The sequence below is a fragment of the Crocuta crocuta genome, unplaced genomic scaffold (genome assembly GCF_008692635.1).
Source record: "Crocuta crocuta isolate KB4526 unplaced genomic scaffold, BGI_CrCroc_1.0 scaffold41, whole genome shotgun sequence".
Classification (NCBI taxonomy): Eukaryota; Metazoa; Chordata; class Mammalia; order Carnivora; family Hyaenidae; genus Crocuta; species Crocuta crocuta.
Window position 1 is genome coordinate 12,236,848 of NW_027529428.1, and position 14,379 is coordinate 12,251,226.

At 44.5% G+C, this 14,379-nt stretch overlaps 1 protein-coding gene across 2 annotated transcripts in view; it reads left to right on the forward strand.

Moving 5' to 3' along the window:
* Window positions 1-14,379, forward strand: part of DOCK8 (dedicator of cytokinesis 8) — a 167,981-nt gene that overhangs the window by 17,252 nt on the left and 136,350 nt on the right. For both annotated transcript variants that reach the window (XM_077759423.1, XM_077759422.1), the window contains exon 4: window positions 10,781-10,904. In XM_077759423.1, the coding sequence (XP_077615549.1) occupies window positions 10,781-10,904 (124 nt within the window). The remainder of the gene's footprint in view (window positions 1-10,780; window positions 10,905-14,379) is intronic.

Sequence of the window (14,379 nt, forward strand, 5' to 3'; positions counted from 1 at the left end):
ACATACTAGAGATGGGAATTGCCACCGGCCCTGTTTTCTGCACACTTGTGGAAAGGTCCAGTTCCTTTCCCAGAAATTAGGTAGAAGTATGCAACTCTGAAACTCGTCAGTTTCGGGAAGCTTGGACAAGTGTTTTAGTGAGGAAGCACCTTTATCTGCCCCGCTGTTTGATTCTTCGGTACTCTGAATCTGTTACTCTGCAACTGAAAGCTTCAGTTCCCAGCACACGCTCCTCCCAGAGATCAGTCGGCCCCGCTGTGCGCACCTTTGATATTTTATATGTGGGGAGAATCCAGTCCACTGTTCCCAGATGCCCTTCCTCCTGACCCTGCATATATCGTTAGCTCAGTTGTTTTCTCAGAGTTGTTTCTTGATCATTGCTGAATGGCGGTAGAANAGGAAGGAAAGCACCACGTGCCTTCCTTTGAGCTCCGCTCTGGGGAGACGAAGCATGGGAGCTCCTTCTGCCAGCCCATCTGATCCACAGAGATTCTGGCCAGATTCAGGTACCATCTGATCATTCTGGTGAGCGTATGCTTTTCCCACGTCTTCTCCAGCAGTGTTCTGGGAAGTTGGCAGAGAACACAGTAGGGTTTGCTTGCCTGTTGTTACTTAGTGGTTAATTAGCTCTCCTTTGAATTTGTTACTTTATGTGTCAAATAATGCCTGCTTGTTTGGAAAGAAATCAAATACTGTAAAGTGTATTAAGTAAAAAGCAGTCTTGCCTCGCTCCTCACTCACCCCCTGCCCTTCTCTCCAACCCACTCTTAACTTCACGGGTGTTGCTGTATAGACTTCCAGAGCTTCTTTTTATACCCTCGCAAATATATATACATATATATGGATATTTATGTTTTACATAAATATGTAGGTGCATATGTGTAAATATATATATGTTTACGTATATATCCCTCACTGCCTGGTATCCCAGGGGCGAAGACATGTATCGTAACTCATTGAATCTTTCTCTATTGAGGGACACTGCAAGTGTCTCCATTTTTCACGTATAATTAACTCACATATAATTTTTCACATGTTATGTATGTTCACATATTATTTATAATAATACCACCACAGACGTCTGAACATCTGCCCTTCCGCATGTGTATGAGTATTTCTGAGAGTAGAAATGGAGCCAGTGCACATGATACATTCTCATAAGAACTGCCAAATTCTCCTCCAGGAAAGCTACACTGATTCCCTCCATTACCACCTGGGTGTGAAACTGCCCTGTCCCCCCCATATCTTTGCCAGTGCTGGATATGATTGATCAGAACAAAATATACATTCCTGAAAGTTTATTCTTGTTATTGTAAACTGGAAGCTGTTATGTGTACCTTCTGAATGTTGTTTCTCTGAGTTTTCCTCCCTTATCTATCCCAAAATCCTAGTTAAATATTTACTATGCCCCCTGAATTCCAACTCCTAAGTATTTAGCCAAGTGAAATGAAAATGTATGTTCACATAAAAAATCCATATGACAATGTTTATAGCACTTTTATTTGTGATTACCAAAAATTAGAAACAATGCAAATCACATGCAGTTGGATAATGGATAACCAGACTTTGGCACACGCATACAACGGAATACTACTCAGCAATAAAATGGAACATATTCTTCATACGTACAGCCACATAGAGGAGTCTCAGTTACATGATGTGAATTGAAAGAAGCCCGACCAACAAAGACAATTTCATGATTCCATTTTGTAAGATCAGTTCTGCAAAAGGCAGAGCAGTGGGGGCAGAACACAGATCATTGGTTGCCAGGGTCTAGGGGTGGAGAAAGGACTTGGCTGCAGAAGGTCATTGGAGACTTCTGGGGTGCTGGAACTGTTCTAAATCTTGATTGTAGTCGTGGTTCTCCAATGTCTGCTTTTGTCAAAACTCACCGAACTATAATCCAAGGAGAATGAATTATAATTGTTCCCACAAATCAACGGGTAGAAATCTACAGTGATCCTTCCTGGCATCACTTAATTACTCATTAAATGTAAGCTCTAATCATTTGCTATGGTTTATTATATTATTTCACAGAATGGTAATTCTCTGGAGCAGGAATAAATGGATTCAAGCCCCAGCTCCGCCACTGACTNTTCTCCCCCATGGTCCTCCATTAAGTTCCTCCTAATCCTCCTATACGTTAAGGCGGACTATTTTGTGTGTGTGGTGTGCCTCAATTTCCTCCTCAGGAAAATAGGAATTAGAATAACACCTTCCTCATAAGGTATATTGTATACAACAGGTAAATTAACACCTGTAAAATACTAAGATTTCTTGGCATACGGCAATAGATTAGCTACCACTTACGATATTTATTAAATAATATTACAGAGCATGCCTCCATTGTCCCTGCCCAATTGACAAATAATTTCGATTAGATGTATTAGGATATGATATGCAAAGGAAGAAAGCAGGGGACGACTCGGTGTTATTGAAAGTTTATTTTCATTGAATGATCCAAGATAGATTTCCCATCGTAAGTACCATAATTTATATATTCTTGAGATAAAGATAAAATTTGGAAAACCAGAATGCCTACTACTTTAGGGATTATCTCTTTCCAGTTTAGCCTATCCAAAATATTCCTCTCAAGTGAAATAAGACTTGAAGGCTTCAGAAAAAGTGCTTATTATATTAGTGTGTTAAAGGAATGAACCAAAAACTCTGTCCCGTGTATTTAAGTGCACTGTTGACAGGGTGGTAAACTCCTTTCCTCTGGAACACCATACCATACTTAATGAAGCCATTTCACCTTCCATGGACATGTCTGTCATCCATAACCATGCAGTCAAACACTGATTTAGTTAGCTGTTTTATTCCTCAATTATCTCCTTGCTGATATTACATTTCTCTGTAATATCTAAGGATAGTCTTTTATGTCCTGCTATCTGTGATAATGGCTTTGAATCCCACTTAGGGGGCCAGGGAGTGGAATAATGGCCACTGTGTTCCCTCCCCCGCTCATAATTCTATAGAGCATTTGCCACTCAAGTTCTATAATTGAGGCTTTTAAATCAGACAAGAGTGCTGCCCATGAAGGATAGAGGAAGTTTTTAGAATTTCTTTTTAACTTCATAAGAAAAATTAAACTACACAGAAACACAAAATGCATGATCTTCCTTTGGGGGAAATATATTTTCCTACTTGACGTGTTTATGTTGCGTAGACTGGAAGCTGCCTTGAATGGATTCTGTTCCATCTTTCATGTCTATAGCATAAAATTCGGTGTCATTGTTCCAAAACTAACAGTGCTTTTCTCTCCGTGACTTTTAGAAAAGACCCTTGATCTAATGAATAGAATGGTGGTTGCGTGTTCATCTCATCTCATTTCCAAATTCTTGATAATTTTGCATGGATTGATGTTTCCTGGCGTCTTTTGAGTCACAGTAAATGTTTAAGCGTTACTTCCTCTGCCGTTTTCTCTAAGAGAACTAGAAGAGCGATTAACTTAAGACTGTGTTTGGTGTCTTGGTGGAAAGTCGAACTCTTCAGTAGTTAAACTTGCTTACATGCTATTTATTCTTGGGGTATTATCTGCAGCGACAGTGAAACATTTCATGAGTGTTATGAGCACCATCATAAAAGCCCTCAGACTCTGTCTTTCATCCTGGGTGATTAAGGTAATTCCGAAGGAAGGTCGTGCTCAAGGAGAGCTGGGACATCAAGGAATGGGGTATCATCTGTTTTATTACTCCATATTTTACTCCCAGTGAACTGGTAAACAATTAAAATTCAAACACATCAGTGCCTATAATTCAGTTACTCCCAAAACACCATAAAAATGTCTCCCTGATCAATAATTGCTTATTATGACATGCATTTGTTGTGCTGGCTGTCAAGGTGCTTAGCTATTTGCTTTCTCGAAGCCACCAAAGCCCATCGGCCGCTGCAGTTACAGAGAGCAACCCGGCTGTGGAGATCACTGAGCCACGCCTGAGCCATGACGCACAGGCTCCCAGGCCCACGGCTCCCCGCCCCCTCAGCCCACAGGCCCGGGCTGTGGCGAAGCCTTCCCCGACCTGGCTGGGAAGGAAACTGCTGGAGGAAATTGCTCCCTTCTGTGAATTTTCAAAGCAGGCTGTTCGTATATCTCTCAGAAGCTCTCGTCACACTCTACATTGCATTCCGGTGACTTGGCTGAATGTTTATCTCCCCTGCTAAATGTGTGGTCTTTTCTCACTAGACTATGACCTCACGGAGGACAGGGCCTCCTGGAAAGCTAGGGTTCTTGTGTCTTCCTCTTGGCCTCCTCTCTGGTGCCTTAGTCTCGGGAGATACTCTAAGTGTTGAATGGGAAAATGAAAGAAGGTTCACTCGGCCACTGTACAGGGTGCTCTGGAGCGATCACACTGCAGCGTTTTCTCACCGCCCCACTTTGGGGCAAGGGGTGGGGACATTGTAGACAAGTCAACCATTGGTTACAACCATGGGGCCCCAGGGGGAAGATAGAGGGCTGGCGGGTAGAGTGAATCACTCAGATGTCTCTGGACATGGCAGCTCCTGTGCTCACAGGATGGATGCACATCTTGGTAAGTAGGACCCATTAGCGGTCTGCATTACATATAATACAGTGCCACACACCGAACATATATTCTTTTTCTTTTATGTTGAAACAATCTCAAATTTACAGAAGCTTTCAAGTGTAATACAAAGATCTTTTTTTTCCCTCCCCCAAAACATTTGAGAGTAAGTTGCCAACCTGATTTTCCATTACTGCTGGATACTTTGGTGTGTAATTTCTCTTTTTAAAACTATTTGTTCATTTTTGAGAGAGAGAGAGAGAGAGAGAGAGAGCGAGCATGGGCAGGGAAGGGGCAGAGAGAGAGGAGGACAGAGGACCCAAAGCGGGCTCCGCACTGGCAGCACCGAACCTGATGTGGGTCTCGAACTCACAAACTCTGAGATCATGACCTGAGCTGAAGTTGGACACTCGACTGCCTGAGCCATCCAGGCGCCCTAGTGTGTAATTTATACAAACAAGGATGTTCTCCATCATAATTAGCGTATAGCCGTCACATTCAGGAAATTCACATTTATACGTTATTACCATCTAATCCTATTAGACCTTATAGACCCTATCAGCTTTACCAGATGTCCCAAGAAGCCCTTTAGAGTAAAATCATCTAGTTGAAAGGCATGCATTGCATTGCGATGTCACATGGCTTCCGTATTATTTACTCTGGAACAGTTCCCGAGTGTTTCCTTAACTTTCATGACCTTGAGATTACAGGGCAGTTATTTTTTTTTTAAGTTTATTTATTTATTTAGAGCAAAAGAGAGAACACAAGCAGGGGAGGGGCAGAGACAGAGAGGGAGAGAGAGAGAGAGAGAGAGAGAAAGAAAATCCCAAGCAGGCCATCAGCACAGAGTCCAAAGTGGGGCACAGACCCACAAACTGAGATCATGACCTGATCTGAAATCCAGAGTCAGATGCTTAACCAACTGAGCCCCCCAGGTGTCCCCGGACAATTATTTTTTATACATAATAATCCCTTCATTTGTATTCGATTATTGTTAGATGCTTAGTTCCTCATCAGACTTTCAGTTTATTTGTATCAATATTGAATCATAGTTTCCTATTTTGTTCAGTAGGTTTGAATCCAGTTCTATGGTTTATTTTGATGCTCTGATTGTCCTCACTTTGCCAAGTGTGAATTCCTTCGACTAGCCATTGTGTCTTTTTTACATCGATCACGTCCTTCCTTTCTGCCACAAGAGATTCCACACTGATCGAATATTTTCCTTTCCTTACCCCCGGAATCAGTCATTTCTCCAAGCGGCTCTGATTCCTTTTGAGTGGAAACTCGTCCTTCGAAGCCAAGCTGTAGGTGTTGGGTGTGCTCATTGCTATTAAGGTGTTGCTTATCCAGTGTCTTCGCAGTGAACAAAGTAGGGAGTGTGTGTGTGTGTGTGTGTGTGTGTGTGTGTGTGTGTGTGTATGTGCATGCATGCGCACGCACCACAAGCCACGAGTTCATGTTGATGCGTGCAGATCCAATGCCACATCACAGTATTCATTCTCGTTTTCTTCCTTTCCATATTTTTATCTCTTCTTAGATGGTGGAAAACCAGACTCATTGTTCTTAATATGTTTACTTAAGTGGTCAGTCCCCCTACACGTAGCCATCGCCAGCCCCACCGCCAGCCCCGCACGGTCACCTTCCTCCTCATATTCTGGCCCTGACGCCCTCACCAGGCTTCCCCCTCCTGTGCGGATGCCGCTCTGCGCCTGCGCCGGTACTTAGTGCCAGGCCGCCCCTCCCCAAGGTGCATGCCCTGGTTCGCCACAGTGCGTCTACTCTGTTCTCACAGGCCAGGCTGTTCCAGGTGGGGCGCCCTCCTCACACCACATGGGTTCTGATTCCCCACGCCCGGCAGCCCTTTCATGCTTGTGCTCTCCTCACCCCGTTTGGCCTTCGACTTCCCATTCTGGGCTGCCTCACCTGCCCCCCACCCTGAGGCATGGAGCACGGCCTTGTTCTGACGGTTGTAGTGCCAGACTGCATAGACGGGGCAGGAGGGGAAGGGAAGGGGAAGAAGGAAAAGAAGCAGAGGCCTGCGTATTGTTTCTCAGTCATCACAACAGGTCACTCGCCTCGCTAGGGTCTCTTAGCCGGCACACAAGGAGGGAGCATCGGAACCCGGGTCCTGGACTCTGCAGCCAAATGCTGTCTACTCCACTCTGCCCCTGACGAGCCTGGTCTGGGGGCGCCTGCGTGGCTCAGTCGGTTAAGCCACCGACTCTTGATTTTGGCTCAGGTCATGATCTCACAGTCCGTGAGTTCAGTCCCCGCATCAGGCCCTGTGCTGACAGTGCGGAGCCTGCTTGGGATTCTCTCTCTCCCTCTCTCCTTGCCCCTCCCCCGTGCATGCTCACGCTCTTGCTCCCTCTCGCAAAATAAATAAATAAATAAATAAATAAATAAATAAATAAAAAGAGTTTGACCTTTAAAATAGGTTTGGTCTTTGGATGGTTCCCAAATATACAATAATAGCATTTGGAGAAAAAAAAAATACAGTCTCTTGAAAGCAATAGGTCGTGCTCATTTTCAGAGGATAGTTCTTCTACCGCTTGGCCGACTTCCCCGTCTCGCTCTTGCCTGCAGATAGGCTCCACAGGAGCATGGCTTTATTGGGCTCCGGTGTCTGCGTCGGGTAATGAGGTGGGGCCTTCTGGTGGCCGGTGGCCCTCAGCCAGCAGTCTCACTACCTACCCGATGGTGGCTTCTGCCTTCCGTGGCTGGCACTTCTGAAATGAGTCCTCTTTACACGCTTGCCAGCCCTAGCCCCGCTGCCACAAGGGAGCTGTGTGACTTTCTGCGACGTCAAAAAGGGGAAGTAGAAGCTAAGTCTAGAATGAGGAAGGGGAGAAAAGTTCGTTCTGGTTCCAAACACACAACCAGGGAAAACGTCAGTCTTAATGCCTCCAGCCCCCAAGCCCTCCGGGCCGGTGCATGTATGGACTTACGGTATACATGTTGCAACAGGAACTTTTAATACTCTTCAGTGACTCTTTTTTGTGATGCACGTTTGTCAGTCTTTGGGGATCATATAAAGGCCTCCAGAAAACATTCTAACCAAACGGAGGACAAACAAGAAAGCAAGCCTCCATTGGCCGAACGTTGCAAAAGAAACGTAGCCCGATAAACCGGACTTCTCCCAGATTTAAGCGTCGTCAGGAGAAAATTGATTTGAGTGTTTCCAGGTATAGTGTGTGTGTGTGAACTTTTTATCATAAAATCTTAGAGCTGTTCAGGTGTCTTAGAATTCACCTCGTGTTTATGCCTCACCTGTGAAGAAACGGAGGCACTGGGGGGGAGTGATTAAAGATGAGAGAAGCAGATGCATGGCTGTAGTTGCATGTGTGTGTGTGTGTGTGTGTGTGTGTGTGTGTGTGTTATTACTTGGGAGTAAACACTCAGATAGGTGCAGTTATGAGGCAAGAAAGCAAAGGCAGATATAGTTCTGGTTGCCAAGGCACACAAGCTCTTAAGTTAGGCTGCCTCCTGATTTTTGTTCCTGTGGCCTGAACAGGTGGCCTTGTGAGGAGACATGTGACATTGAACCTTTGGCATCAGTCCTCCCTGGAGTGTACAAGTCCCAAGAAGGGCAAAGGGCAGATACCAAAGCGTGAAATTTGTGTTTTAATTCACCGTTTGCATTTGATTTTAGAATGACATTTTTTAGTGTTTATTTATTTTTGAAAAAGAGAGAGCACAAATGGGGCAGCGGCAGAGAGAGAAAGGGAGACACAGAATCCAAAGCAGGCTTGAGGCTCTAAACTGTCAGCACAGAGCTTGACACAGGACTCGAACCCATAAACTGTTGAGATCATGACCTGAGCCAGAGTTGGATGCTTACCCGACTGAGCCACCCAGATGCCTTTAGTTAATTCCTTTGGGATTTTTTTCCCCTTAAAATTGGACTCTGCGGGGAAAATAATCACTGATTCAGTGTGTTGTAATTACAAGAGGAATCTTAGGATGCAACTCCTTACTTACCACTATTTTGAGTTGGGTGTTTTTCCCCCAGGACATTATATTACATGTAGGTTTTTCTTTGAACCCTTAAAGAGAGTCCAAAAAAAACATTTTGTGCACTAGCAAAGCTACCTAGCCAGTTCCCAAGTTTCTACTGATGAGAATAACTTTTAAGAAGCTAACAGGTTGAGGGGCACCTGGGTGGCTTAGTCGGTTAAGCGTCCGACTTTCACTTAGGTCATGATCTCGCGGTTCGTGGGTTCGAGCCCCGCATCGGCCTCTGTGCTGACTGCCAGCTCAGAGCCTGGAGCCTGTTTCAGAGTCTGTGACTCCCTCTCTCTATGACCCTCCCCTGCTCACGCTGTCTCTCTCTCTCTCCTAGAAATAAATAAAAATATTAAAAAAAAAAAAAAGCTAACAGGTTGAAATCCTGTGTAAGGCTGTCTTTCTCTCAAAGATTTTCTGTTCATAGAAAAGAAATACTTAATATAAAATAAATTTTGCTCACACGTGTATCTGCTCTTCTGAACACTACCATCTGCACACTTAGAACAACTGGAACCAAAATCATTTTCTTAAATATTTTAAGTAGTTATTACTTCTGGGGAATTGTTTGAAGGGGTCCCCCAAAATACTTTTTGGGAACTGATGCCTGTGAACAATGTGATATTTTAAATTTCATTTATTGTGTTGGTGCTTAGGAATTCCAAACCAGAAGTTATCCTGGATGTTTCCCTTGAAATCTTTTCTAAATGCCTAGTTTTATTTCCTTATTCTGAGTATACCTTACTCATTTACTTATCTTTTCTCAGTTCCCCAATTTGGCCTGCCGTTCAACCAGGCCCGTCAGTACAGGTTTGGATCGGGGCAATGCACGTGGCTGAGAGCCAGTAATGATGACCATTTATAGTAAACTTTGACTTGAATTAGTCGCCAAACCCATCTTGCGCCTCTTCTAGGCTATTTCTTGTCTCCTTTCACTCAAAACAAATGGTTTATCTTTAGAGCACAATAAAATCTTTTTTTTTTTTAATTTTTTAAATGTTTTATTTATTTTTAGGAGAGAAAGAGAGAGAGACAGCATGAGCAGGGGAGGGTCAGAGAGAGAGGGAGTCACAGAGTCTGAAACAGGCTCCAGGCTCTGAGCTGGCAGTCAGCACAGAGCCCGACGCGGGGCTTGAACCCACGAACCGCGAGATCATGACCTAAGCGAAAGTCAGATGCTTAACCGACTAAGCCACCCAGGCGCCCCATAGAGCACAATAAAATCTAAAGACAGAGCTGATTCTCCATGCAGACAACCTTGGGACACCTCATTTTTCCTTTAATTAACTTAATCAACTAAAATTTATTGACTACCAGCTCTGTGCATAACCCGACACTTCATCCCTCCCTACGAGTTATAGGCTGTGGATCTGGATCGTTGCTAGCAACTCTCCCACATTTCCTGCTTAATCTGTCTGCCATTTGATCTGCCCAATAAATCCTAACTCATTTCATATCCTTTTACCAACCTGCTCAGGGGGGTTTCGAAAAGTGGGAGAAGTCAAACAAAATGGCAGCGTGGGTGTGCGGTTGACTTCACAGCCTGTTTTCCAAGAAGACTTTGAGTCAGAGGAAGGGAAATAAGCACGCTGGTTTCTGTAGTTATTGTTTGACAACTTCTCTCTGTTGCCTATTTCAGGGTGGTCTCATTTCTTTCTCCAGTGACAGTGGTAGCCATTATCTTTTAAACCCTTTTCATAGCTAGGCATTTTTGAAACACAATTTTAATGGAGTGCATGGAGTGGAGATTGAGAATATGAGCGGAGATTTTTGGCACGTATGTCATTTATCCCTATTTTTTCTTAACCGTGGCCTGCCTTTTTAATTCATTATTAAGAACACTGATGGGGACATGAAATGTTTCCCTTTATTTTTATCTTCAGATGATCTTTATTTGCTGCTCTGCACATTGCTAGATTTATTCCAGCCTCTTAACACTGGGGTCATAGTTTAGCGTCAGCTTGGAGCCAAATGCCCAGAGGCTGAAATGACGGCACCTCCAAAGTGGCATTTTCCCAGACCATTCCTGCCTTTAATAACGAGCCAGGCAGGAGGCGAGGCTGCATCTCATCACAGCCCAGCCTTGTATTAGGCCTGGTGCATTATTAGATGTGAGGAATTACAATTGGTCTCTCTTTGCAAGATCCTTCAGTGCCGTGTGTACACTTAAGCCATCGCTTTTATTTTTAATCTAATGTGTGTGTATCTCTCTCTCTCTCTCTCTTCAAATGATGTAAAAACAACAATAAAAGAAACCAAGGAAGTTCAGAGATTTGCAGCTTTAAAAAGACTGGATCCCGAAGAGACTTTCACAAGACGCTTCAGAAACAAACGTTTGAGTCGGAATCCTTGGAGAGCAGTGAACCCAGCGCACAGGTATTTTCTGTCAACAGACATGGTTACCAGGTTACTGGACTGTTCTGCCCAGGGCATGCATGCTGTTGATGTTTTAACTAGAAAAAGGGCTAGACTCAGAAAATGTCAGAGTAGAAGGGATTCTACCATCTGAGTCAGGGATTTTTTTTCCCCCCAAACCTGTTTGTAGCTACAGAAGTTGCTGTTTAAATGAAAACCACACATTTTCACAAGAAAATAGGTGAAAGTAGAGGGAGGGTGCCCATGGGGCCCACCCCGTAACAGTTCCTGAGAAGACCCAGGGGTGCCCCTGAGGGAGGCGCCATGCAGGGTGGAAGCGCTACACTGAGGCCAGACTGCCTGGGTTCTCTGTGATTTTGCCACGTACTCACTCTGTGGCCCCAGGCGAGATAATTAACCTCTTTGGGCTTCACTTTCCTTCCCCGGAAAACAAGGATGATAATGAAGCCATCTCTTATTATAACTCTGACTTTTATCTCCTCGTTCCATTAAAGTTTTTTGAGTTCACTTTAAAAATAATTCTGTGTAAGTAAGTTATATCATCTGTATATTACATTTCAGGATAGAAAAGGAAAAATTAGGAAATATTTACATTAGAGAGGAGCGCTGGGTATGGAGACCCAATGGCATAAATGAGAGGGCACCTTAGGGGACCCGCTGTGTCACCATCTTGGTCAACTGTTGTGTGGTCTCGGAGAAGTCACGTTCTCACCCCAGTCTACTTACTGGGAAATGACGGTCTCTTTACTCGGTCTCTTCTCACTTAACATCACAACTCCCTGACTTTGACACTAGTTTAGGTTTGAGAATAGTCAGGCCCTTTGGGAAAAAAATGGAAGCATCTGAGCTAACTGGGCAAAGTAAATATTTTGAATCTGGTACAGTCCATGGAACGTATCTGAATAATTTCTCTAGAGAAGGACAGCCACGGTTGATTGGAGAGTTTCATAACTCAGGCAGGGACTCTATGGAGGAGTAGTTGAGCATATGTATTTTGTGCATCTATTAAAATTATGGAGCCGTTGAAATCTTAGAACACTTGGAAAATATGGGAAATACTAATGCTAAGCCAAAATCAGGAATCAAAATGAAGAACACTGATGGGGAATCGAAATTTTGAACTTGGTGGGAAAAAGATGCCTACAGAAACACACAAGGCATTCATCTTTGGGAACTAGAACTCCTTTCATTCTTAAAAAGTGTTCTTTTCTCAATTTTACATGGTTTCTCTAACAATTACTTAGTATTCAAGAGAAGCTCACTGTCTTAGTTTGGGCTGTGTAATAGACTACCATAGACTGGGGGAGCGAAAACACCAGACATTGGTTTCTCATAGTTCAGGGAGGAGGAAGTCCAAGACCAAGGTGCTGGCTGATTTGGTTCCTGATGAGAGCCTTCTTCCTGGTTTGCAGACACCTTTGTTTTGTTTTGTTTTGTTTTTTTAATAAAAATTTTTAAAGCTTTTATTTTTGAGAGAGAGATACAGACCATGAGTGGGGGAGAGGCAGAGAGAGAGACAGAAACACGGAATCTGAAACAGGCTTCAGGCTCTGAGCTGTCAGCACAGAGCCCTGTGTGGGGCTCGAACTCGTGAACTGTGAGATCATGACTTGGGCTGAAGTCTGACGCTCAACCGACTGAGCCACCCAGGCCCCCCAGACACCTTTTGATATGTCTCCACACAGTGGAGTCCAAGAGAGAGGAAACAAACTCTCTCATGTCTTTTCTTAGAAGGGCACTAATCCCATTCATTAAGGCCCCATCTTCCCGACCTAATCACCTCCCAAAGGTCCTACCTCCTAACTGGGCATTGGGATTTCAACATAAGTTTTTTTCAGGGACACACACATTCAAGTCCATAACGCCAGTGACACTAACAACTAGTAGCTCACACATGGCATCTTTTGAGTGTTCAGTGAGTTAATTTGTGTAAAGCATTTAGGACAGTGTCAGCTCATACTTAGTGCCCCAGACATGCTGCATAACAACCAGTCACAGAAGAACAAAAAGTGTATAATTCCATGTGAGGTGCCTGGAGTCGTCAGATTCCTCGACACAGAGCATAGAACGGTGGTTGCCTGGGCTGCAGGAAGAGGGGGGAACGGAAATGACAGTTCAATGGGTGCAGGGTCGCAACACACATGGGTACAGACTGGTTGTCCAGCAGTGTAACTGGGCATCACACCGCTGAGTCGTGCACTAAAAAATGATTAACATGGTAAATTTTCTGTATATTTACCACAATTAAACATTTTTTTAGGAAGCTGGTGCTCTGTTCCAACTTGTCCATTTCAGAGATGGGAAGAATCAAACAAAGAGGAAGGAATGCCCGCATTTCTGTAGGACATCTTCTGAACTGGTAGAGCTTTCAGCTTGGCCCTCATAGGCACCTCACCCTGCCGAATGACTAGGGTTTTAAAATCCTACCTGTTTTTCAAACAGCATGGTCTCTACAGCCAAGCTGACTGCCTCATCTGAGCTCTACCTAGGAATCCGCCATCAGTTCTAGTACTAAATATGGTGGACTTCCTGAAACATGGAATACCTGTGTTCGNCAGTTTATTTATTTATTTTGGGAGAGAGCGAGGGAGAGAGAGAGAGAATCCCAATCAGGCTCCCCGCTGTCAGCACAGAGCTGGACACGGGGCTTGAACCCATGAACTGTGAGATCATGACCGGGGTCGAGACCAAGAATCAGATGCTTAACCAACTGAGCCACCCAGGTACCCCGACCCAATTTGATTTTTATTTTACATCGTGACCAGCTCAATATTTCTTATCCTGGTCAGATATCAGAGAAGCCACCCCAGACATCTTAACAACAAAGATATTTAACATAAGGAATGGAGTAAACTGGCTTGGGAAGACCCAGAGAACCAAGGAGGAAAGGGGAAGTGCTACAGAAACTTGAAGTGCAGGCAACAGCCCTGGGGCCTAGAGCAGTGGCTCTAAACCTAGAGCCTCACGCAGTCCCCTGGAGGGCTTGTTTGAACTCTGAACTAGTGATCAGCGTTTCAAATTCACTAGTTCCGGGGCGGCACTCAATAATTGCATTTCTCATTAGTGTTTCCCAGGAGATGCTGATGCCACTGGTCCCAAGACCAAATTAAAGAATTGTGGGTCTAGTGGGAAGAGTCTGGAGGTATCAGAAGCTAGAAGCTCTGAAGAGTGGCTTCAAAGCTGGGACTCAGGTCACCGGGGAGCGGGCAGGACCTAGCTGGAGGTGGCATTTGGGGATCTCAGAGGAAAGACCCCACAGGGTCAGGGAGTCTAGGCTCTGACCCCTTAGGAAGCGGGACTGTCCAGCTGGTGCGGGTACCTCCAAGGAGGTGAGATGAAGATGGTTCTAGAAGTGCCCAAAGAAACTGAAAGCCGGAACCAACAGCCTCTACCAAAGTGTGAGGAAACAGAAGGAAAGAAGCCAGCCCCTTCCCCCTCCTCCAGCCACCCAGTCCCCCCCCCCCCCCCCCCCCCC